Source organism: Mus caroli, unplaced genomic scaffold, assembly GCF_978045245.1.
Source record: "Mus caroli unplaced genomic scaffold, Mus_caroli_1 scaffold_18, whole genome shotgun sequence".
Classification (NCBI taxonomy): Eukaryota; Metazoa; Chordata; class Mammalia; order Rodentia; family Muridae; genus Mus; species Mus caroli.
Genome location: NW_028227273.1, coordinates 20087769 through 20113773, shown reverse-complemented (window position 1 = coordinate 20113773; position 26005 = coordinate 20087769). Strand labels below are relative to the sequence as shown.

General features: G+C 44.4%; 1 protein-coding gene and 1 long non-coding RNA gene across 4 annotated transcripts in view; one reads left to right on the top strand and one right to left on the bottom strand.

Annotated features, from left to right (window-relative positions):
- The window catches only part of Ttc27 (tetratricopeptide repeat domain 27), a 156535-nt gene that overhangs the window by 125643 nt on the left and 4887 nt on the right, over nucleotides 1-26005 (top strand). For 2 of the 3 annotated variants that reach the window (XM_021186244.3, XM_021186243.3), the window contains exons 17-19: nucleotides 18130-18189; nucleotides 23906-24103; nucleotides 25508-25619. In XM_021186244.3, coding sequence (XP_021041903.1) covers nucleotides 18130-18189; nucleotides 23906-24103; nucleotides 25508-25619 — 370 coding nt within the window. The remainder of the gene's footprint in view (nucleotides 1-18129; nucleotides 18190-23905; nucleotides 24104-25507; nucleotides 25620-26005) is intronic. The other variant, XM_021186245.2, reaches the window with a different exon arrangement.
- Nucleotides 7833-12114, bottom strand: LOC147000364 (uncharacterized). Its single transcript, XR_015045849.1, has 2 exons — nucleotides 11539-12114; nucleotides 7833-10448 (listed from the first exon to the last, which is right to left on the bottom strand). It is a non-coding gene; the product is annotated as an uncharacterized LOC147000364 (long non-coding RNA).

Genomic DNA, 26005 nt, shown 5'->3' with positions numbered 1-26005 from the left:
AATCAACATATGCTATTTAAAATGACTGATTAGGAATTATAAAGGCAATATAGAACACATACAGATGTCACATCAATATATGATAATGCCTTGCAAATCTCATGACATAAATACCTCAGTTCTAAATAGAGCTTAACACAGTCCTGGGCTAATTAGCCCTGTGTTTGGCTCATAAACATGTCTTGAAAGCACAGCTGTGTCACTAGCCAAGTTGACCCAGGTTAAGGCTTGGGTTCACTGGGAAAATCTATAACTTCAAGTAAAACTCCCCACATTGAAGAGAGGTATGAACTTTCTGTTGATTCTTCTCTTTCTCTTCCTCCACCATCTTTTCTTTATAGATGTTGTCTATTGTAGAAAGAAGGGATTGCATTTTAGAGTATAGAGATTGTTGTAAATGCGAGGCCGTGTTAAGTCAGTCTGATACCATTTTTCTGCTGTCATTTGCTTCTAATTTGTTATCCATCCGCATTGTTTCTGGTGTGAGTGGGATTGCCCTTCTAAGTCCGTCCCCAGCCCTCAGTGATCCACCTTTCCCCAAAGGATGGAGTGGGATTGCCCTTCTAAGTCTGTCCCCAGCCCTCAGTGATCCACCTTTCCCCAAAGGATGGAGTGGGATTGCCCTTCTAAGTCCGTCCCCAGCCCTCAGTGATCCACCTTTCCCCAAAGGATGGAGTGGGATTGCCCTTCTAAGTCTGTCCCCAGCCCTCAGTGATCCACCTTTCCCCAAAGGATGGAGTGGGATTGCCCTTCTAAGTCCGTCCCCAGCCCTCAGTGATCCACCTTTCCCCAAAGGATGGAGTGGGATTGCCCTTCTAAGTCTGTCCCCAGCCCTCAGTGATCCACCTTTCCCCAAAGGATGGAGTGGGATTGCCCTTCTAAGTCCGTCCCCAGCCCTCAGTGATCCACCTTTCCCCAAAGGATGGAGTGGGATTGCCCTTCTAAGTTCGTCCCCAGCCCTCAGTGGTCCACCTTTCCACAAAGGATGAGGGTCGTTAGCTCGTTGGCTTGGCTTTGAGGACCCAGGAAAAGCCCCAGTCATCCATTCATGCTTGACCCCAAGAGGAATTAATTCTATCAAGGGAATCTAAGTGGCCCAGTCTACAGCCTTTTCTTGTCATAGATTAGGAGCTGGACTTGTGTGCTGGGTGGTATGTAAGCACAAAAGGTGACAACCTTTTCTTTTCTGTTTTCTCTGCCACTCACCCGTCCCTGCTTTCTAAGGAACCTAGTGGGCAGGTCAGTGGTAAAGTACTGACTCACATTTACTGAAAGCTTGCTGTGTTAGATACTATTCTGGTGCTTTGCATGTATTAGCTCATTTAGTAATCCTCACCACAGCTGTGAGGCATACATTTGTGCTATCATAGGATATATGTGACACTGGAATGTATGTGTATATGTGTCTCCATTGCCTGTCACTTTCCTAATTTTAAAGGAACTGATGGTTTAGATAAAATAGCTTTCTAAAGATTATTTTGAAAAGGCATTTCTTTTATGTCATAAAGAGTTAATGGCGTCACTATGGTAATGTTGATTTTCATTGCCTGTGGTCTACCAGTTATGCTAAAACAGAGATAAGTATTTCAGAAAAAGGCAAGAAAAGGCAGAACTGTTGTTCAGAAAGAAACAGGTTCTGTCTGGATGCTTCCTGTCTCTTGTAAGTGTAGTAGCTGAATGGGATTGCATGTTTGCGTTTCTTTCCTAACCTATCACCAGTTCTGGAGCCTCCCTCTCCCACCGGAAGAAACAACTTGTAATTGATGAGTAGACAGTACTGTCATGATCGTGAGTGTATGGGTGAGAGGAGACGAGAGTCACAAAAGCACTCTTGAGTGCAATAATTATTGGATTCTAAAGCTAAAACTCTTGAGTTTATTTGTCATGTGCTATATCAAATCCAAACCCCTGGAATTATAAAAACAGTTACTTAGACATATTTTAGGAACCTTTCTCAAATAGCAGTAAAGGGACCCAAAAAGCATATTTTAGGGTATCTTTAAGCATGTTTCAGAAAAAGAACAAAAATCCTAACCATAACTGTCCCAGCACAATTGACATGCTTCAACTCTTATCCTGTGGTGCTGAGGACAAACCCGGGGCCTTGCAGGTGCCAGGCAAGAACTCAGCCATTGGGCCACACCTCCAGCTTTTATCTTACGTGGGTTTTTCAAACATGCTTTAGTGGTCCTGTTAATAACTCCTCACTGCTCTAATCATATAATTCTTTCTTTTCATGGGGTGGGGTGGAGTGGGGATCGGGGACAGAGTTTCTCTACATAGCTCTGGCTGACCTGTAAGTCACTATGTAGACCAGGCTAGCCTTGAACCAGCCTCCTGAGTGTTGGGATTAAAGGCCTGGCTTCATGCAAAAAATTCAACCATAGCTGAATTGTATTGGTTTCTGTTTACAATTTTCTAATCCTATGTGAGTCTTAGCACATTGTTCTGTGTGACTTTCTGTGAAAATTTAGTTGTTAGCTAGATAAAATTATTATACTTTATTTACATTCATGGGCAGTTAACATTTTAAATTCTTTTTTTCTCTCATTATTCCTCTGTTTCTCAATATTGGAGTGTAAAACAATCTTTCTCTCATACAGTGACATTTTACCTAAGCTTGAATATTTTAAAATATATTTTATATGTATGGTATTTTGCTTGTCTGTGTGTATGTATGCAGTACCCATGTAGGCTTGAAGAGGGTATTAGATTCCCTGGAACTGGAGTTTCAGATAACTGTTAGCCTCCGTGTGGCTTCTGAGAATTGAGTTTGGGTCCTCTGGAAGAGCAACCAGTGCTCTTAATCACTAAGCCATCTCTCCAGCCCATAAGTATGAATATTTTAATAACTTTAAATTAGTTTCATTCAAAGTTGAAATTTTGAGCAACCTTTGGGGTTTTAAGACTGCCCTCCTGCAGTCCCACTAAGTGCACTGGAGACAAAGCAGTTCTATGAAAAGTGCATGAAGCATGTTGGTAACATAGTGTGCTCCGCAGGTGTCAGATGTGAGATGTGTTGGCTTGATCTGCACATTTGAACCTTCTGGGGAGACAGTCATTTCTGATAATGTGTACTGTTATAGCACTCTGAGAATGCCATTTCTAGATAACCAGAAGTTGCTCCGGCCAGGCTGCCCTCATTAGCACCTTAGAGATTCTCGGACATTCAGCTGTAGAAACAATGTAGGAAAACCGTGTCTCTCTTTGCATCTTGGGAAAGCCCAGTGAAGGAACGGCTCTCTGTAGAGATATCATACAATTCTAATGCTCTAGTGAATTTCTGCAGTCGTGGCAGGATCACTTTGCACTGCCTGAGTTATCACTGGCACAGAGTCTTTGTGAGTAGCAATAGGCTTTGGCTGTGTGGCTTCATGACACACTGTCAGCATACATGACAGCAGCTAGTGTCTATTCCTTCCAGTGCCCTTTGGAGCTCCTAACCCTTATACCTTTTTATAGATATGGATTATTGTGATTTTGTTTTTCCATAGTGAGTACATAAAAGCTATAAGTTTATAATTATTTTAAAATAGGCAATGATATAAACTAGAGAGAGATTATCCTGGTTTTTTTCTCCTAGTATTTTTGTTTTGTTTTGTTTTGTTTTGTTTTGTTTTGTTTTGTTTTTTGAGACAGGGTTTCTCTGCATAGCCCTGGCTGTCTTGGAGCTCACTTTGTAGACCAGACTAGCCTCGAACTCAGAAATCCGCCTGCCTCTGCCTCCAGAGTGCTGGGATCAAAGGCGTGCGCCACCACGATCGGCTTCTCTTAGTATTTGTAAAAGGTGTATTAGTTGTATAAATTGTTGTTTTCTTCAATCGTAATTTTGAGTGACGTATAGATTGATGAAACTTGGGAACGGCATTCTGTAATGACACTACTTTTCTAGCATCTGTACTTTATAACATCTGTGTTTATGTATATACCCTTTCTTAGAGGTCATTGAACCTGATTTTTGTGTTAATAATTAGTCTTTATTCAGTTTGCAGGTTTCTATCCTAGTAAACAGTGAGCAGCCAGGCGCACACATCCTTGTGCAGATGCTGCGTCCCTTGGGCGCATTCTGTGAGCCACATTTCTCCCTGGTTTCTTGGTTTTAGTCTTATTCTTGGTAAGTTGGCAATCACTTGGAAAAGGAATTTCAGTTTTATATATTAATATCTTATTTGTTTTTAAGAAGTAACACATATTGAACGCTTAGTATGTTCTTGCCACTTAACACAGATTATCTTTATAGAGCACATGGTACTTGGAGTGGACACTAAAGATTCTTCAACATGGCGTCAGTTGAGCATGAGGCCCAGACCGTGGATCTGGTTAGTGGAAGTTGAAGGATAGAGTCAGTGGAAGTGTGCCTTAGTGTCTGACTGAGGGGAGATTCATGTGAGGTAGCTCTCCTCATCAGAGTAATATGCACGTGAATTGTTTCTAATAAAGTGTTCTTAGTTGAGCTATAAGTTACTAGTAATACAACATGGAGATTTTTAGCTTTATACATTTGACTGTTATATATTCTAATATAATCCGACTCCCATTTTTGTCACTGCTGAGTCCTATTTATGTTCCATTTTAGTTAGTTGAGCCTTCCCCCAACTAAGAAACTTTGAGACTTCTGTCACCACAGCTCACTGTCGCTTTTCTCGACTATCACAAAACTATCCTGTGTAGCTGTGTATCGGTGGTATTCTTTGTGTAGATTTCTGGTAGATATTTTCTTTGGAGTCATGAAAAGGTGCTATTGATGGGCAGCAGGGCAGGTTGCCAACCAAATTAAAGTCTGAGAATAAATGATGATTGAGTATTACCTGAGAGAAAGAGAGAGGAAACAGGCTCACTTTGTATAAATTACAGCTTTGGAAAATAGATGCTATCTCTGTTTTACTGGAGGAACCTGAGGCTCAGCAAGGTAAGCTCATAAAGTAGATGTGTTTTAGCTGGCAGGCAGCAGAAGGCAGGAAAGCCGGGGCTGGAAATCTGGCGTGTGTGTGTGTGTGTGTGTGTGCGTGCGCGCGCGCACGTGAGTATACACATGCAGATGTATGCGTACATGTGCCTGTGGAGGCCAGTGGTCCTGTTAGTGGTCTTCTTCAGTGCCTCATCGCCTTTTTTCATAGGCAGGTCTCACTGAGGTGGAACCTGTGCACCTGGCAAGCATGGACAGCCAGCGAGCCCCAGCCATCCTCCTGTCTCTGCCTCCCTAGTTCTAGGATTATAGGTGCACACCAGCACTCCTGGTACAAGGGGTGCTGCAGATTCAAACTGAGGGCTTCACATTTTGAGCAAGTACATTACTCACTGAGTCATTTTCCTAGCACCAATCCATCACAACCCCTTAGAGCTTTTTGTTTTGTTTTTGTTGTTATCAAGAAGGAACACAAAGGAAAATGCTCAGCTTCTGTCTTCTCTTCCTAATGAGGCTTTTGGGAATCCAAGAGTTAGGTTATCAGTCCAGGAAACAGCATCTTACTTGGAGAACTCCAAGTAGAGCAGAGTTAGGCAAACAGTGGAGGTGGGAAATTGCTTCATTTCTGGCCTGAAGCCCATCTGGAAGTTTCTGTAACAGGACCCGAGGTAGTCCTATTCCTTCCTGCTCTGAAGACCTCCAGGATTCAGAGGGCTGAACTCTGTGCAGCAGGCCAAGATTGTGATGAGCTTTGGCTGAGGACGTCAAGGTTAGTGTGGTAGGGAGAAGATGGAAATGCTCTTTTGCCAGACTGTCCAGCGCTTGTTTATGTTAGAACTGCCGCTCTGTTATGTGTGAGGCCTTCGCTCTTCCAGGACCTGTGTGATGCTCACACAGCTGCACTTGGTACATTCCTCAAGCGTGGTCTGGCATAGAGGGGAGACATAGATGTTAAGCATAAAACACAAAACCAAACAACACAAGCGCCACCATCTGCCAGCCGAGAAAGCCGAGCAGCTGGGAACAGCGGTGTGTGCCTGTATAGTCCAAGTCCTGAGAGGCTGAGGCTGAAGGGTCACAGTGTGAGGCCAGCCCAGGCCATTTAACACAACTTAACAAAGAGGGGAGGGGCAAATTATGACATTGTCAGGTTTTAAACCTCTAGGGATTTGTCACCGCAAGCCTCCCCTTCGGGAGCTTCTGACAGGGTGTGGAGTATCTGGATGAAATCAAAGTGTACTAGATGCTGACTCAGCCTGGATGAAGGGACACATGTCACACTCGATTCAGTGCATAAACATTATTGTCATAGGTTTATTACAAGAAACTGTTTTCTACATGCTTCATCTACAGTTGGTTTTCTGTACAGTTTGTAATTAATTCGTTTAAAGAATTTGGTTTACATATGAGGCACACAGTATCTAAAGACAGTCTGTTGACATAAACATTAGAAAGAGGCACCTGTGGAGTTACAAAAGCAAGCATTTTCACATTATTGAATTTTATACAAATGCCTGTAATACTCTGTAAAACTAAAACTATGGCTTCCGTGTTTTCCTCAAGTGCACTTTCTAGATGAGGTTAACTCTCAAATTAGTCTCAATAGATTTGAAAGGAATATTTTATAAAGTATAGTTTCTGAACACCACAGGATGAAATAGAAACAAAACAAAACAAACAACAACAACCAAAAAGAAAACAAAAACAAAAGTAAAACCAAAAATTTACAGACGATGAAAAGTAAAGAATATGCTCTTAAATACTCAGCAGCTGTGGTGGTTGGAATGAGAACACCTGTAGATTTGATTGCTTGATCACTAGGGATTGCCACCACTTGAAAGGATTAGAAGGTGTGGCTTTTTTTTTTTTCAAGCTCAAGCCGGGACCAATCTCTGTCTCTGTCTCTGTCTGTCTGTCTCTCTCTCTCTCCCTCCCCCTCCCCTCTTCTCTTCTCCTCTCCTCTCTTTCCCCCCTCCCCCTCCCCCCTCTCATCCCACCCCACCTCCACCCCTACTGTCTGTGGATCTGGATGTAGAACTCTCAGCTCTCAGCTATTTATCCAGCACTATGTCTGCCTGTGTGCTGCCATGCTCATCATCATGTTAAAAATTGAGTAAACCTCTGACAAACTTTAAGCGAGCCCCAGTTAATTGCTGTCCTGTCCTCGTGGCATATCTTCATAGCAGTAGAACACCTAGTAAGACAGTAGATTAAATGAAAAATCAGAAAGTGTCTTAGGAGACACTTAGAAGTCTCAATAAGTTGGACATTTTTGACTACCTGGATATTTATTTTAAAACACAGGAGAGATTTCAGGTCAGCAACTGATCTTTTTGTTTGCCTTTTGAAGACAGGGTCTCTCTATGTATTCATGACTGTTCTGGAACTTACTATGTAGACTGGTCTAGCCTGAGCTCACAGAAATCCACCTGCTTCTGCTTCTCGAGTCATGTGTCTAATGGAGAAGCATTGGGGTGGGGGTGGGGTGCACACAGTGGGGTGGGGCCAGGAATGGCATTGTGAGACAGGGCAGGGTGGAGGTATCTTATACCTTAAGAAACTACTAGATAAAGAGAAATGAACAAACAAATAAAACCAAAGCTAGCAGAACCAGGAACACAATGAATATTAGAAAAGCAGAGTGAAACAGAGAGTAGAAATGCAGTGACAGAACTGTAAGTGGATGAACTAAGGAAGAAAGGGAAGGGGGAGCACTGTTAGCAGTTGTAGAAGTGAAAGACTCAAAAACTCCCAAAGGGAGGCACTTACTCAAGCCTCGGGTCAGCCGCGCACCCAAGAAGACACTGAGACCGAACTTAAGATGTATAGAGAGTAAGATTTAATAAAGCAATGACAAGAAAGAACATAAAAAGCACATATACCAGATATCTGGGGTCGAAACTCGCAGAGGAGATTCGGCAATTAGCCCAAACTTTTCACAAGCTTTTATAGGAAATAGCCAGGTAAAAAGTACAAGTTTTACGTCACCAAGGTGTTCTGCCAAGGGGCTTTACATAACCAAGGGGTCGTGTCCTATATTTTGGCAATGTACTCGATCTATTGGAACATTCTGGGACAGTACCAGGAGGCCCCTATCTCAAAAATGTTCTTGGCATAGTCTTCAGTTGGGAGGGGTAGGACTAGGTTTTTTCCAGGAGACCCCTTATCTAAAAAATGTTCCTGGAGCAGTTTCCAATTGGGAGGGGGTACCTTGGGGTAAAAAGTTCAGGAGTGCTCCGGGAACTATCTCTGGATGGGAGGGGTAAGAGAACTCTGAGCTGAAGAGTTCATGGAGAGTTCAGGTGTCCAGTAATTAACTCTTTCATTCCCCCCTTCTTTTAGGGACAAGCTCTAATCTTAGAGCTGGGTACCGGCTTCCTGAAGGACCCGATATTGTTGCCTTAATACCATAACTTGCACTGTATTTATTCTTTCTCTGACAAAAGCCACTAACTTATTAAGAATGCAGGGGCCAAAAATAAGCAAAAGCATAAGTATAATTAAGGGTCCTGCTATGGTGGAGAGGAGAGTGGTAAGCCAAGGGGACTTATTAAACCAGCTTTCGAACCATCCTTGTTGGCTTTCTCTCTCTCTTTTACGCATATCTAGGCGTTCTCTAAGTCTGGCCATAGAGTCTTTGATTACTCCTGAATGATCAACATAAAAACAACATTCTTCTTTTAGGGCAGCACAAAGTCCTCCTTCTTTAAGGAACAATAAGTCTAATCCCCTCCTGTTTTGCAGCACTACTTCAGACAGGGAAGTTAAAGATTCTTCTAATTTAGTTATAGACTGTTCTATAGTTCTAATATCAATGTCCATAGCTGTACGTAATTCTTCATAGTATTGGGGGGTCTGAATTAAGGCAGCGGTCCCTGTACCTACTCCTGCTGCTACTCCCAATCCTAAAAGTACTGCCAGGGTTAAGGTAATGGGCTCTCTTCTCCAGCGGACCCGATGATCAAACCTATCTAAAAAGGAGCTATCATCATGATACAGGAGTCTAGGAATAAGCTGAACTAAAATGCAGAAGTCTTTGGAACTATTAAAAACAGATAGAGATACACAAGGAGTGAGACCGGTATTGCAAGCCCATACTGTGTCTATGGGAGGCACCAGATACTGACCACTTTTGCTAGGCTGGATGTTCTGGGTCTGATTACAAAGGTGCCGTTTATCCTGAGGTGTCTGGCCTAAACAGAGTCCACTTCCTGAAACTGCTTCCAGAGTCAGCTTTCTGTTTTCTCCCCAAAGGCATTGAGAATGATCTGAAGTAGTATTATAAGTCCTGATCTGAGCAATTCCTTCATAATAAGGGGGCCTAGAGTCATAGCATAACCAACATGATTGAGTCATATTAGGATTAGTCCTATTCAACGCCAAAAAAGCTCCTTGAACTAGACTGACCAGACGGCTTTTTGTATCTAGGGGCGGTGGGGAAACTAAGGTCGATAGGGAAGGTCTCACTGTTCTGGGCTGTGGAGTTGGTGGAGCTGGTACAGCCGGGACTTGTGGGGGAGCTGGTACTATTGGGGGACCCTGTTCTGTCACAGTCAGCCTGATTGTAAAAATGAACCCAGGGTCTCTCGGTGGACTGGATACACGCCAACCCCACTTATTTCCTTTAAGCCAACTTAAACGATTTTGTTTTCCTTTTTCAGTGAATTTTATAAGTAGGGGGTTGCAGTATTTACCTTTGCATGGTCCTGGGGGGCTGTTTTCAGTAGCACACCCATAAGCTCCTATGGCGGCCTCATCTGGATGGAGGTCGCCATAGTTTGGATATTTATGGGGATCTCTTTCTCCTTGATATGGCTTATCATAACCACTACCTCGTTTTACCGTGATTAGATCCCAGTCAGAGGAAGGCTTCCAGTAGGCATCCCCTGTCGTTTCACATGTCCATTTGCCACAGAAATAATCTGATGCCCCCCCACATTTTTGTTGAAGCTCTTTGTTTTGACCCTGACCAGGGCAAACATAAAACTGTGCAGCTCTAAGATTAGCTCGGTAGAACTGCCCTGAACACCCATACATGTTCCCTATTCCACCTGAAACACACCGCTGTTCAGGGGGTGGGTTACTAAGATCAGTATGGTCAGGGAGGTCCCAATTGGGAGATCCTGCTACTAACTTACAAATGTCAGGTGTGAGATCAGGCCACCAAGTCCAAGGGGGATGTGCTGCAGTGATTGCCCATACAATGTTTCCCTCCCCATTAAGCACTTCCCATGACTGTTGAATCGGGGCAAGAGGGTTGTCGTTCCCTAGGCTTAGGGTGGCCCCCACGACACAAACGAAGTTTAAGAGGATTGTCAGTAGTTGCCACCGTCCAGTTGTCTTCATGGTTGCCTCTACCCTGGCTAGGAGCCTTCTTGACGTGGGAGGCGTGGAGTTGTTAACAGTATCAGATATGGTCCTTTCCACCGAGGCTCAAGAGCGCCGGTGCGATGTCATCTGACAAGGACCGAACTGCTGTAGTCTCAGGTGCATGAGCTTCTTTGATCTGGTCCCAGATCTGTGTTCTGACAACCTCCAAGGCCTTTAAATGGGTAAACAGAGCAGAGGGTGAGAAAGAGTCAACACAGGGATCCAATATCCTGCTAGACTCAGTCAAAGAAGTAAAACGTCCAGGTGTGTTTCGGACTCTGAGAAGCACAAAGGGAAGGAGGGTCACCCAGTCTTTACCGCCAGTCTCAATAACTAATTTAGTTAGGGTCTGGGCATGACGCAGGTGCACGTAGATCAGATCTCTGGCTGGAACTGGTGAGATGTCCTTGGGATATCCAGCTCGTTCACTGTAACCAGTTGTGACCAGACTTTTTTTCTGTACCACCTGCAAGCCCTTTTAACTTAGCATACAGAGCATTATTAACAACATAGGTTTAAACACATCATTTGAGACTATGATGGGCATAGGAGTTTCATAAAGGATCTTAAACAGAGTAAAACTGAATCAAGAGATAGGACATAGGGAAGGAACACCAAGTCCATGCCAGTCTCCACAATTAATTTTGTCAAGGTCCGTCTTAGAGTTTTAAACTAATTTTTATCTATCCTGAGCTCTGAGGTCTATACACACAATGTAATTTTTATTTGACCTCTAAATGCTTGGCCACACCCTGACTTACCTGGGCAACTATTGCTTTTGGCACTCTGAACCTTGGAAAAAAATTTTCTTTAATAGTCTTCTTGATGACTATGTGAGCAGTATCATTTATCCATATTGAGAACGTCTTTTTCTGCAGATGTCAACAGCTTTCTTTGTCTGCATATTGTTCCATACAGTGGCAAAAGCATACCCGCTGTCAGTGTCATTTATAAAGCTTGTATCAAAACCACAAGTTCAGCTTTTTGGGCTGAAGTCTCTTTAGGGAGGCTGCTGGCCTAGATCATCTGCTTTTTGTCCACTGCTGCACTGCTGTCCCCGCCTTCCGCTTACCTTTAACCATGAGGCTACTGTCATCCGTGTAGGGTAAAAGGCTTAGTCAGATCTGGCAAAGCCAGAGCGGGGGCTGCAAGCAAGGCTGCCTTTATGCTGTCAAAGGCTTTTTGGTGTTCCTCAGTCCAGGTGAATGGGACTTTTTCTTTAGTCCAGAATCTGCAAAAGCCCACCGTTCCCAGAAACTCACGTGGCGCGGGGTGGTGGGGGTTGGGATCAGCATCACAGCCTTTTCCTTGGCTTCGGTGAGCCACCGCTTTCCGTCGTCGGCACCTCGGTACGACATAGCTGAGCTTTCTTAGCCGATACCCGATATCCCAACTCACCCAGTTCATTCAGGAGCTTCTAGGAGGGCCAGAATTTTTTCTTTGTCTTTGATGTCTCTGCCTTCAGCCAACCGCAGGGCTTGGGTTAGCGCCAGGAGTTCAGCCTTCTGAGCCAAAGTTCCTTCGATGAGTAGGTGAAGACTCAGCAGGTTAGCAGGGGAAGCAAAAGTCACTTGTTCTGTCAAAAAAAGCTCTAATAATGTGTCCATCAGCCAGGGAAACAATTGAATCATGTGTCCCTGACCAGAAGCCACTATATGCAGACAAGCAGGCCATCCCTCAGTCACCAGGTCTAATTTTTCAAGTGCCACTGGTCTTTTAGGGTCCCAATTTCTGAGTAAGAACCTCTTTGGCAATACTTTTGTTCTCAGTCACATTTAGGAGTCCCAAAGTTAGGGACAACATTAGGGCAGTCTCAATAGCATCTAAGGCCATCCAAGGTTGTTTTTTATTTCTTATACGAGGGGCTGTTTATCTTTTTAATGCAGCAAAACCTGGAATCCACAGTTCGCAAAGACCTGTAGCGTCCAGGAACCTTTTAAACTTGCTTTGCATTGGTTAGTGGAGGAATATGAAAACACAGTCTCTTTTTAGTTGCATCAACAGGTAGACCACCGGTCTCTTTTAAGGACTCAGCTTCTGTGTTAGCACCCCTTCTTCTATCTCTTTATTTTTAGCCACGAACAGGTGAAGGGTTTTGTCTTGAGGAGGGGGGGGGGCTCCTCTTCTTTTTGTTAGGACAGTCTCTCACCCAGTGTTCTTCTTTTTCAACAGCAAACACTCTGATCCTTGGCCAAAAGCTTTCTTTTTTGTTGCCAGGTACTAAGTTTTCTTGCTTCCCTAACTCTTGTGACCAGCATTTTATTTCTCTTATCTTCTTTTAAAAATTTTCTGACTCCTTATTTCTTACAGATCATCTCTAAGTGCTAGTATTATTAGCAAGTGTCACTTTGCTAGGTTCTAGTCTTTGTCGTTTATCTCTCTTTGCTCCTGTTTCTTAACTGCAATGGATCTAATTATTACATCTATATTCTGTCACTTAACTTTTTCATAGTTTACCTCTTTTTACTGTTAACCTATTTTTTTGAGTCTGCTGAAGCTTTGCTCTCAATTCTTTTTTGCAGACCTCTATCTTTCTCTTAACTTTTGTAACTTTTCATAACCTAGGTCAGATTGATGGGACATTTTTCTAGTCCCACAGACATGAGACCCTCAACAGAGCCTGGCAGTCAGGTGCTCCTTACCTTGTATGTCTCCCTCACCGGAGCTTAGAACAAACTCACACAGCTCAGGGCAGTGCCTGAGAAGAGAAAACACATGGGGCAGAGAAGGGAGTGCAGTTTTCACATCAGACCACTGATATTTCAAAATGAACACAATTTTTTTTTCTGTTAACAAGAGACAGGATACAGGGGGCAGGAGAATGAGCCTTTCTTCCACCCAAGAGGCAGGCAAAGGCTGAAAACAAATCCTTTGACGTGAAGAGCCCAGCGCCGAGTCTCCGCTGCGCGCCGGAATGCAGCGTAAACTCCTGGGAGTGGCAAACAAACGCTGGCAGGCAGGCAGAGGCAGCAATTTAACTATTTAACTACCTGATAGACGCCCTGTGCTCTCTGCACTGTCTTTGGGGAGGGAGCACGCAGCCAGGCAGGCACAAGGGAGTGCGGGCAGACTCTGGGGGGGCCAAAGGAGGGACGGCGGCTGTAGTCGGCCCCTCCCCAGCTGTGGCAGGCTTCACGGCCACTCCGGGACCGGCAGGCGGGGGCCGGCAGGCCGCTGCACTCACTATCAGCATTTCACAACTCGGGGCACAGACAGCCTCTGCTTCTGCCGTGCCTGCAGAAGCCAGAACCTCAGCACCACTGCTGCTATCAAAGCCCTAACTGCGCCACCAAAGCCGGAAATCTTTAGCCCAGCTCTGCATTTCAGAGCTCTTTTGAGCAGCCTGGGGCTCCCCAGCCGAGTGCGGACCGTGTGCTGCCCCTGTCGGCCGGTGGCAGCTGGTCTTGCCCCACGATGGCCCCGCAGCCAGGCCGGCCGGCGCTGCCCGCCCGCTGCGAGCCGCTGGCACTGCCTCGCCGAGAGCGCGGTGGGCAAGACCGGCCTGATGGTTCTTTTTTCTCTTTTTTTTCCTTTTTTAAAACCATTGCTGACAAATTTTGTCCTGACGTCAGTCCAAGTCTACAGTCGACAAAGGGTTAACACACACACACACACACACAGTCTTGTCATGTGGCCACAAACAAGCACACTCGTCCACGCCTGGACTTACACAACCAGCCAAACACTTTTTTCTGACGGGGTCGGATTCTACATTGACTCTTTTTCCTGATAGGGGTGGGATTCTACATCCACTCCCGCTCTGGCAGAGAGAACATTCTCTCTCTTTTTCACTCTGCCAGGCAACAGCCAGGTCTTTTTGACTGTTCTGTACCCTGGGCACTCCTTCCAGGGTCTCCCTTGGAACATCTCTTTTGGGGTGCCGACCGTGAGGCCATAGACAGTCGTCCTCTCACAGCCACTGCCAGAATAAACCCACAATCTCAGAATACACAAATGCAGCAGTTCCACACCTACACACCCAGCAGATTGTCCCATTTCTAGATTAATAGCAGACACAACAAGAGTGGACACGACAAAAGCAGACACGAGACTGAGACAAAAAGAAAAAAACCAAAGCACGAGGTGGGACTCGAACCCACGATCTCGCGACCTGAAGCACGAGGTGGGACTCGAACCCACGATCTCACACAGAGGGGTCCACTAAGCGTCCTTAGTCCTCCCCTATCTCACCTGGGACGTCTCCCAGGGGCAGATCGGACGGTGGGCACCTGGGCACGTCTGCTCCTTACCCACTTCGCATTCCCTCCCGGAGTGCGATCTCTGGTGCTCCTACTGAGCACAGAGCGTCACGCAAAACCAGAACAGCGATCGCTCATACAGAATGGCCTTCCTGGCCTCTCAGAAATTAACAGAACACAGACACCAGACCAAAGCAGAACAGTAAATCTTACTTCTGAGTGGGTCCAGGACTTCTGGGTAGTCGCGCTGATTCCCGGCCAATGCACCAAATGAAAGACTCAAAAACTCCCAAAGGGAGGCACTTACTCAAGCCTCGGGTCAGCCGCGCACCCAAGAAGACACTGAGACCGAACTTAAGATGTATAGAGAGTAAGATTTAATAAAGCAATGACAAGAAAGAACATAAAAAGCACATATACCAGATATCTGGGGTCGAAACTCGCAGAGGAGATTCGGCAATTAGCCCAAACTTTTCACAAGCTTTTATAGGAAATAGCCAGGTAAAAAGTACAAGTTTTACGTCACCAAGGTGTTCTGCCAAGGGGCTTTACATAACCAAGGGGTCGTGTCCTATATTTTGGCAATGTACTCGATCTATTGGAACATTCTGGGACAGTACCAGGAGGCCCCTATCTCAAAAATGTTCTTGGCATAGTCTTCAGTTGGGAGGGGTAGGACTAGGTTTTTTCCAGGAGACCCCTTATCTAAAAAATGTTCCTGGAGCAGTTTCCAATTGGGAGGGGGTACCTTGGGGTAAAAAGTTCAGGAGTGCTCCGGGAACTATCTCTGGATGGGAGGGGTAAGAGAACTCTGAGCTGAAGAGTTCATGGAGAGTTCAGGTGTCCAGTAATTAACTCTTTCAGAAGTAAAGGAGATGTAAGAGAGTACTGGGGTCACTGCCAGCAGGTGAGCTAATCTAGACGGATGAAGGAGTCCTATGAAGAGTAGGTCCCCAAAAGGAAAACTGTAACTAGTATGCACACAGAATCAACAGCGATCAAATGTCATCTTACACTGGAGAACCTGGAACCTAGCGCCTTCACTGCTGAACACCGGCAAACATCTACACACAAACTGAGCTTTTATAAGGGCAGTCTAATCTTGCTATCAAAGCTAGATAGACATAGGAAAACAAAAAACAAAAAAAACCCCTGCAGACCTAAATGTCTTCTGAACAGTTATGTAAAAATATTGTCCTTAATAAAATATTGTCAAGCCAATTTCCCATCCTATTATATCGGTATAGACCACTGCCAAGGGAGACTTAACCCTGAAATATGAGTGTCACTTAGCATATGGAAATTGATGTCATACGTTAATAGAATGAGGATCAAATATGTACAAAGTTATCCTGATTGCTGTAGAAAGGCTTTTTTATTTTGTTTTTGTTTTTGTTTTTTTGGTTTTTCGAGACAGGGTTTCTCTGTATAGCCCTGGCTATCCTGGAACTCACTTTGTAGACCAGGCTGGCCTCGAACTCAGAAATCCGCCTGCCTCTGTCTCCCGAGTGCTGGGATTAAAGGCGTGCGCCACCACGCCTGGCTAGAAAGGCTTTTTTAAAATTTCTTTTAAATTAGATATTTTATTTATTTACATTTCAAATGTTACCCCTTTCCTCATTTCCCCTTTGAAAGTCCCCCTATCCTCTTCCTCCTCCCCCTGCTCCCCAACCCACTCACTCCCGCTTCCTGGCCCAGGCATTCCCCTATACTGGGGCATAGAACCTTCACAGGACCAAGGGTCTTTCCTCCTATTGATGACCGACTAGGCCATCTTCAGCTACATATGCAGCTAGAGCCACAAGTCTCTCCGTGTGTTTTCTATGATTGGTGGTTTAGTCCCAGGGAGCTCTGGAGGTACTGGTTAGTTCATATTGGTATGAAAGGAGTTACAGAGACAAATTTCAAAGCAAAGACTGAAGGAATGACCATCCAGAGACTGCCCCTCCTATGGGGCTGCAAACCCCTTCAGCTTCTTGGGTACTTTCTCTAGCTCCTTCATTGGGGACCCTGTGCTCCCTCTAATGACTGTGAGCATCCACTTCTGTATTAGCCAGGCACTGGCAGAGCCTCTCAGGAGATAGCTATATCAGTCTCCTGTCAGCAAGCTCTTGTTGGCATCTGCAATAGTGTCTGGGTTTGGTGGTTGTTTATAGGATGGATCCCCAGGTGGGGCAGTCTCTGGATGGTCATTCCTTCAGTCTTTGCTCCGAAATTTGTCTCTGTAACTCCTTTCATGGGTATTTTGTTCCCCCTTCTAAGAAAGATTGAAGTATCCACACTTTGGTCTTCCTTCTTCTTGAGTTTCATGTGTTTTGTAGATTGTATCTTGGGAATTCTGAGCTTCTGGGCTAATATCCACTTACCAGTGAGAGCATATCATGTGTGTTCTTAGAAAAGGCGTTTTAATGAAATCCAAGGCCATTTCCTAGTAAAAGTGTCCAACAAACCAGAACCAGAAGGGCACATGGGAGAAGCCACAGTGAGCAGTGTTCTCAGTGGTGAAAGGCTAGACGCTGCTTCCTAAGGTCAGATGCCCACCCTGCTTTCTCATGACAGCCGGTTGGGGTTGTTGTCAGCATAATTAGACAAGGAAAGCAAATAACTGAATCCATAGAAAGGGATAAAGTCAAAGGATATAGTTGCCAATTATAAGATCTTACATACAGAATGTCATAAAGATTACACAAAAGCTGTTAGAACTAACTGAATTCAGCAAAGTAACAATACAAAGTTAATTATACCTTAAATACTTACAATATCCTGCTTTCCTGGTAGTTGTTTATGTCAACTTGATAGGACCTGCAGTGTTGGAAAGAAGAAACATGGTCTTTGTATGCAGTCCTGGCATTCCTTGGAGCTAGCTATGTAGATCAGGCTGGCCTCAAACTCCCAGAGGTCTGCCTGCTTCTGAATGAAATATATAACACATTAGGTTTTTTCTTTTGTGCTTTTCTATCTTTGTTAAATCCAATGCTATAAAAGATTTTTTCTTGTAAAGGTTTTTTGTTTTTCTTTTAAATTTTGGATAACATATGAAATAATGGGTTACATCATGGCACATTATACATGTGTGCCATTTGTTCTCATCCCCACCCCACCCTGCCCTGTCTCATGGTGCAATACCCCCCTCCACCCATATGTGCGCCCTCCCCATTCCGAATTCTTCCTCCTTTGCTCACTTATCACATGAGTTCATTGCCACTGCTTAGAAAAGTGTCTTTTTCTATTTTTTTTTTTGTTTGTTTGTTTTATTGTAGTAAAAACACACATTTACCATCTCAGGCATTTTTTTAGGTGTTGAGTGGTATGAGGTGCTTCGGCCATGTTGTTCAGTCCCCACCGCCTTGGCAACCCTTTCATTATCTTGTGAAAGTGGAGATCCAGTCTGTGAAATAGCCACCCCCCGACCTCCAAGTCCAGCTGTCCTGTTTGTGCTGCTGACTCTGACTGCTCTCAGGATCTCTCCTCTTTGTGACAGTGTCCTCAAGACTCCCTGAAGTTGGTTACTGTCATCATTTCCCTCTCATTTCCAGTCTTAAGGCTGGATGACTCCATCCTATGCACGTACCACATTCTACATTTCTGTTCATCCCACATGTCCACTGTGTTCTTTCTCTTTATGGTTGACTTTATGGTTCTCTTTATGGTCAGGGGCAACAAGATGGTGGCAGAGTGGTCAACCTTGTTTCTCCTGGGAGTACTCTGGAGAAGGTATGTGAGCTCTGTGAAGAGCCTCAGTGTCTTGGGCTGGGGGTGGGTGCCTCTCAGTACTGCCTCCTTGGCTTTGAGCTTTAGCTTTGGCCATGGCCATGGGAGGGCAGGAACACCCATTTTCACTTTAGAGCCATCTTGGAGAAAAGCTAGAATGTGATTTTGACTGATTTAGATAATTTCATTTTATTTCTCTGTCCCAGATTTATCACAATAAGCAACATCATTGTCATTTTGATTTTTTAAAGCATCCAGGCTTCAAATATTTATTTAGATTGCTTAATGATATACCAAACGAACTCCAAATGGACTAAATATATGCCAAATACTTTAGTCTTCTAGAAAAATTAGGAATAGAGTGCTTACTAAAGTTCTTGAACCCTGAGGCAGTAAAGGAAAACTGGAAGGGATCTTTATGACCATATTTAAAAATGAACATGTGACAAATATTAGTTACAAATAAGAAAGGCAGAAAGCTAATAATATCTTTATGATATAAAGAGTTAACATCTGCTATAGGAATGAAGGGAATGGAAAGTGGAATTTACAAACAGATCTGAGTAAGCATGAGAATTTAGTATCCGAGAATGACACATTTTACAATCTGTGGGATAAGAATAGTTCTGTTCAATATGTACAAAGTGCTTGGCCAAAGATTAAGCTGCAAAACTTAAGCTCCACATCAATTTGTAAACCAGGATAAGTTCGGATGGACAAAATGTTAAACTGGAATTCTAAGCAGAATGATATTGTATGTGAGTGTGGACTTGGGAATTAGCCTGGGTGTGGCTCCCACCTGTCTGTAAGCCACTGGCTGCGTGACCTTGGGCAGGTTTAATTAACTGCTGCATGCTCAGCTTCCTAAGATAGGGATGTCAAAGCATCTTCCTGTTACGAGGATTAATGAGTTAGTACATGCAATGGGTGTGCAAGTACATTAAGGAATAGTTGTTATCATTGTCAGTCATCATCATCCTCATCATCCTCAGAGAGGTAAAACTGTCAGAGCATTATGGGAAAATGTGATAGATACTTTTATGAGCCTGGGGTGGAAGAGATACATAGTCATGAAATCATGAAAGATCAACAGATTTGCATATTTGAAATGTGGGGAAGTACTCCTGAACTCCACCAAGGAGGTCCCTAAGTTCAGCGGCTAAGACTGGAGGTCAGTCTACTGATAGGCATGGCTGAGTTTACTAGTGAAGTATGGGATCACTAGCCATAGGAAGGGCAGTTGGTGAGGGTCACATTGTTTTGTTGCTTCCTGCACTAAAGCCAGGCCTGGCCAGTGCCTGGAAAGAGCTTATTTGAAGATTTTCTATACTCTCATGGTTCTCCTTAGAGTTGCTGTTTAAGTTCTCCTGGACCGATATAACAAATGTCCACAAATTTGGTGTCTTGTGTAGAAGTTTTTTCTCTTTGTTCAGCTCTGGAGTCCAGAAATCCAAAATCAAAGCGTTAATTTGTGTTCCTAAAGATTCTGGGGGAAGCCTTTCTAGTTTCTAGTGGTCCTGGACTTTTCTCCTCCTGTGATATGGAGGCTGTAAACTCAGCCATGCCTATCAGTAGACTGACCTCCAGTCCCAGCCGCTGAACTTAGGGACCTTCTTGGTCCAGTCTGACCTCATCTTATGCAGATTATATCTACAAAGACCCCTTTCCCCAAGAACAGTCATATTCTGAGCCCAGGGCGGACATGAGTTGGGGAAACTGTTTGCTTGCCACAGTTTTATCCTTGCTTTCATGTAGTAAACAGCTGCAGGCCTGCCTGGGAGAGGTGAGGGGTGCACCAAGGAAGCCTCAAAATAGACCAGTGGCTTACTGGGAGGTGGTGCGAGTAAAGGCACGTGAACAGAGGTACTGTGAGGGAAGCCAGAGAACCCTCAACTAGTCATGCTCAGGGCTTTCCTTGAGTTGACACTGTCAGAGGTTTGGAAGCCTAGGGCCAGCAGAGAGATTCTAAGAATAGGAGGAAAGTATTGGTCAATAGAAATTGTGCGCTTATAGCTCCTGTGAAACCCTGAGTGCAGTCTCTAGCCCTGGGAAAATTGGAGTTAATAGAAAGATGACCAGTGTTTTCAAACAGAGACAGGTAGGGCCAGCAAGATGGGTCGATAGGTAAAGGTGCCTGCCAACCAGCAAGGCTGACAACTTGAGTTCATTCCTTTGAACCCACAGCAGACATACAGATGCACACACACACACACTACCAAGAACACACATGTACACGTATTTTAAACTAGAGTAAGAGGCATGCATTTAGTCGTATGTAATATTTATAGACAACACTCAAACCCCAGGCCATGAAGAACAAATTGGAACATCTAAAGAAGGCCTATTGTTAGGCTTTAGGAGATTATAAAATTAAATACCAATATAAACATTGTGTATATGGGTATGTATATTATCAGGGGGAAGGTTCAGACTTGCATTAGATCCAGAAGGCTGTCTAGACCCATGAAGAGTGTTCACAGACTGAAGAACTCTTAGTTTCAGAGAAAAAAACAAGTAGACCTCTCTTTATACTCTCCAGGGAGTAACTTATTCCTTTAATGTATCATGGTACAAACAGAAAAGTATTGCTGGGCACAGTTACCTCTGTCCTAGGATCTGGAAGTTAGCTTTGTTTTAAAAGTATATGTAAGTAATTTAGCTACAGAAATAAAAACAAAACCCTCACTTCCCTTCTTTTGTCAGCCCTCCCCTGCCCCTTATGGCCAGCTCCTGGTAAGAGGTGTCCTCCTGAGGCCTTGGGAACTCTGCTCTCCCCGAGAGGGGCAGCCAACTGGGTGTGTGAGCGGGTCTGCAGATGCCCAGCCGCCGACCCTGTTGAGCGCTGCTGATAGCTGGTTCTTTTTGTTTGCTGTCCTCACCTGGTTTGGGAATGTCCGCTTCTTCCTTCAGCTGCTCTCTAGCCCCTTTCTCAGCCTCTCACTTTCTTTTTCTGTGAGAGTACACCAAACTTTCCCCCTAACTAACTTTCTTCCTTGGAGAAGGCTCACCAGGGGTTCTCATCCATTCCTTCAGTCTCTCCTACCTTGGTGAGGTAGATGAGCCCGAGCCTTAACTCTCTTCTTCACAGGATCAGTTTGTCTTGTGTGCACGCTCTTTTCAGGTGTCCTGGTTTGCTTCCCATTAGCTCATACTTCCCTCAAAAATACTGGCAGTTTGACAAGTAGGCTTGGATTTGGCCCAAGGACAAATGGGAATTTTGTTTCCTCTTTTTATTTTATATTAGCTTAATGTCTTAGAAATTTTAATTGAAATAACTTAGGAAACAAAAATCTGTCTCTTGGTTGATCTAGATTATCAAAGAACACTGAAATGAAAAGGTTTCTAGCTTATATACTTCATAAAAATGAAAAACAGGGATAACAGAGAAGTAGGGAGCTATGCTCTGTTAATTAATATGATGAATACTTGAGAAGATTCAGGGCTTGAGTTCAGATCTACAGGTCTACAGGTCTCCCTGTATGTGTGACCTTGGAGAGGTTCCAGTTTCTTAGTTTGCAGAATGCACAGGACATCAGACATCGCTGGCTGGGTTGAATGTACTCCTAGAGCTTAGGAGGTGCTCTAGCTACTATATTTATAGTCACCATTTCATCCATTTTCACTGACACTCAGCTCTGGAGCTGAGAGATGGCTCAGGTAAAGGGCTTGCTGGGCAAGCATGAGGTCCTGAGTTCTGTTCCCAGAAACCACATAAAAAAGTAGGCAGGGAGGCACCTGTCTGTAGGTAGTGCTGCAGGGTGGTAGAGCCGGTAGATTCCAAGAGCTGACCAGCTGTGCAGTCTAACTGAAACAGCAGTGGGAGACCTAAAAACAAAAACAAAAAACAAAACAAAACAAAGAAAAACAAAACAGCAGCTGTGGTGGTGCATGCATGGTGAGAGTTTGAGGCTAGCCTGGTCTACATAGCGAATGTTCCAGGCCAGTCAGAGTTACTCTGTGTCTAAAACAAACAAACAAAATAAATAAATAAATAAAGGAATAAATAAGATAGAGTACAACAGAGGGAAATATCTGAGGTTGACCTTTGACCTTCACATATGTATAATTGGATATCTACTCCTTCCCCCATCAACTTGACAAGTCACTTGCTGGGTGACCTCGGCAATCACTTCTGCAAGCCTTGTTTGGCTTTTTTTGCTTGAGTTTGTTGAGTGGCAGTGTCAAACCATTTCCTTCCAAGTTACTGGGGAGAGTTTACTGAAGTCAAGGCAGGACCTTGCTGTACGGGGGCTGCAGAGATGAAGAGGAGCATCACTCCATGATTCTGTTTTTCTACCCAGTTATTTTGAAACCTAAAGAAGTAAGGAAGTGAGTGGGGTGGGGTGGGGATGGTGGGGTGGGGATTGTGGGGTGGGAGGGCTCCCTGGAGGTGAGCAAGCTGACAGGAGCCGAGAGCTTTGTGCATGCCCTGACAGAGTTGGCAGGAGGTTAGTGGTGTCTACCGAGGCTGGAGGTTTGGCTCTGCAGTTTTCAGAGCACTATGTGTGCAGCGACTCCTTTGATCAGTCTGTGGTATAAGGAGAGAACCTACCCTCATTGTTGCTGCTTGGCACGTCCCAGACACTCTCACATGTACATGGAGGATGGTCCCTCCATTGCTCTTGATTGGTGCTGGAAAATGGTGCCTTGCTGTTCAAAGTGTGATCTGTAGGCCCTTAATATCACCCACCACCTGGAAGCTTGTTAGGAATGTAAGCTCCCATTCTCCCAAGGATGGGCAAAGACTTGCGTATAGGATTCTGTATTTCCAACCAGTTCCCAGTGCTGGCAGCGCGTGGACTACACTGAGCAGCAGGTTCTAGAGTCTTCTCCAGCTGGTTCTGTGTGCCCCCACTCCAGGAGTAGAAGATGAAGAATGCTCTTTGTGTGTTTCCAGGGACTCTCCCTTAAGATACGTGGCCTAATGTAAATATGGTAGAGGTTTCTTGTTATGATGTAATGTGTTATAACCCACCAACCAGTGTTCCAGACTCTGAGGTACACTTTGAGAACGTGGTATTCCAGAAAGTTGCTCAGTGAACTGAGTAGGGGCAAGGAGAAGTGATGGTTTTTGATGCCAGCACATTAGCAGCTTATCTTTGGGCAGTAAGCAGTGATAGAATGATGTCACCACAGTGCAGAGGACAGTTTATGAGTGATAAACTAAAATAGAGGAGGCTGGATATAGGATTCATGGAGACATGGAGTGAAATCTGCTACACTTGGCAGAAGAGTGAGAGAAGAGAATACAGGCTGACTCTGCACTCAGGGTCACCGTGAGACTGCAGGAAAGGAAAGACTGGGACCTGCTTCCCTCTTAAACGTAGGTGTGAGGTGTTGATGGAACTGCTCAGGAGGTCTTTAGGCAATATCCTGGGGTTCCAGAGAGAATCCCAGCTGAAGCTGTGAGGCTTGTGTCTGAAGCTATTGTATGGGTCAGCTCTTCAGAGAGTCCTCCAAGTGAGAAGAGACAAGCTGCAGACTTAAGGCCATGACAAGAGAGCTTTCTGAGGGGCCTGACAGAACATGTAGAGAGCGTGTGAGAGCGTGTGATTCCACGGTGTCAAGGGTGGCTTGACGTTTGTTTCACACTTGATATGTAATCATGATATCCAAGTAAGGCCGCATTATTCAGTGTCTGATGGCACGTGGAGCCCCGGATTTCTTGTTACTATTTGATGGCTGCTAGCTCACTATCTTCTTCTGTGCATTTTTAAAGGTCCTTAAAATTCTGGTCCGGGCAGTGGTTAATGATATGACCGACCGAAGTGGAGCTGTTGCCTCCAGCCTCAAAGGCAAGCTGCAGGAGTTGTTTGGCAGAGTAACTTCAAGGGTGACCAATGACGGAGAAGTCTGGAGACTGTATGCCCAAGTGCATGGGAATGGGCAGAGTGAGAAGCCAGATGAGAACGACAAGGTTAGTGCCGGCTCTGTCTGTCCTGGGCCTTTGTCCTTGCTACCACAGGTAAAGAAGGCCTGCTTTTTTGAGTAAGGATAAGTACGATCAATAATCTGAAACATAAAACTAATATGCTTAAATTCAGTGTGTGTGTGCACGGTTACGTGTGTTTGTATGTGCATACATGTGTGAGAACAGCCTCATGTGATGTTTCTCAGGTACCATCCTCCTTCTTTGGGTACCGGCTTGGAATTTATCAAGAGAGCCCAGGGGACCCCAAGGATCCCCCCTCTCTGCCTCTCCTGTCGTGGGATTACAAGCACATGCTATGTCAGTTTTTGATTTTTTGTTTTTTGTTTTTTTTAAACATGTGGGTGGTTCTAGGTCCCTGTGCTAACTAACAAGGTAGTTACTTTATTGACAGAGCCATCTCCCAGCCTTTCAAATTCAGTATTCAGTACTTTGAATTATGGCCATGCTAAGACTTACAACATTCATCATTTTACATTTCATGAGTTTCCTGCTGCTGTCATTCTGTCTCCTGCAGGAGGGACTCTGTCCTGCTGCCTTACATGAGGGATCTGCAGTGTTTCGCTCTAAGATGAGGCTACAAAAGGGAAAAGTTAACCAAGAGGCTGGGAGCAGGAAACTGCAAGTGCTTGACACTGCAGAGACACCTGCCCTTTCTGCAAGGCAGTGGTGTTGCCAGCCCCACTCCATTTGTCCCGTTAGCCTCTCGTCTTCAAGCTCAAAGGAGCCCAGAATATCCAAGGTTTTACCTCATTGTTTTGTGTTTCTTTTCAAAATATCCACAGCAAATCAATGTACTTGTGTGGGTTTGGAATTAGCCATGGTACAGCTAATCTGTGGGATTCTTTGTCGTTCTCTCATCCTTCTGTCCACACAGCTGGCTTCTACTATGGCCTTGTCAGCCCTCAGAACACACATTTCACGCACGCACACATGGGCACACTCCTACTTTCTATCTTCTGTTGCTTTTTGACTTTACTCTTCTGCAAATAGGAGCACTCTTACCCATGAGTTCTCCATCAAGACGTTTAAGATGGAGCAAAAGAGCCTTTTAAATGTCTGTGAAATTATACACCGTTCCCCAAGCTCACTCCTCATTCTCTACTGCACCTCTCAGCTTGGCAGTTGAGGAAATCTTCACATGTCTACAGGTTTCCAAGCCTGGCCTTCATATTTTCTGGGTTCTGGGAAAGGTGGCGGTCCAGATGCATCCTTAGTTTCTTGTTTGTTACTCTTGGATGTGCATCCCACCCTTTCTTTGATGATTACAGAGACTGCCTCACAATGCAGATGCTGGGTTTTCAGTTTGGAATTAGTTCCATATGACTTTCAGAAAACAGTTTGAAATGTGAATGCTCCTTCTTTTGAATGCTGTTCCTTCTCATTTCCTAGGCATTCCAGTGTCTCTCGAAGGCGTACAAGTGTGACACACAGTCCAGTTGTTGGGAGAAAGATGCTACAGCATTTAAGGAAGTTGTTCACAGAGCCATAGGACTCGCTCATGGTATTTGATATCCATATGTTTTTCAATGCGTTCTTCACTGATAAAATCGTGTTAGTCAGAAATCAGGTTTCATTGCCGGTACCTCCTAACTACTTGAGTATATTGATATTGTTGCATCCCATTCAGGAACATCTATAGAACACTTTGGTGCAATATGATGAAACAAGACAGAGGCTTAAATACTAAAGTAAGTGACAGAGTTAATAGACCCCTAGAGTGTGAAGTATTTTTCTACCCAGAAACCTTTACTCCACACAAAGTTTTTGTTGATTATGTTGTTGTATTAAGGAAATCATTAACATTTCCTTCCTGATAGTCTTAATTTATAAATAGGAATGCAAAAAAAGAAAAAGATCATTAAGACATGTAGACTGCTGGATATTTAG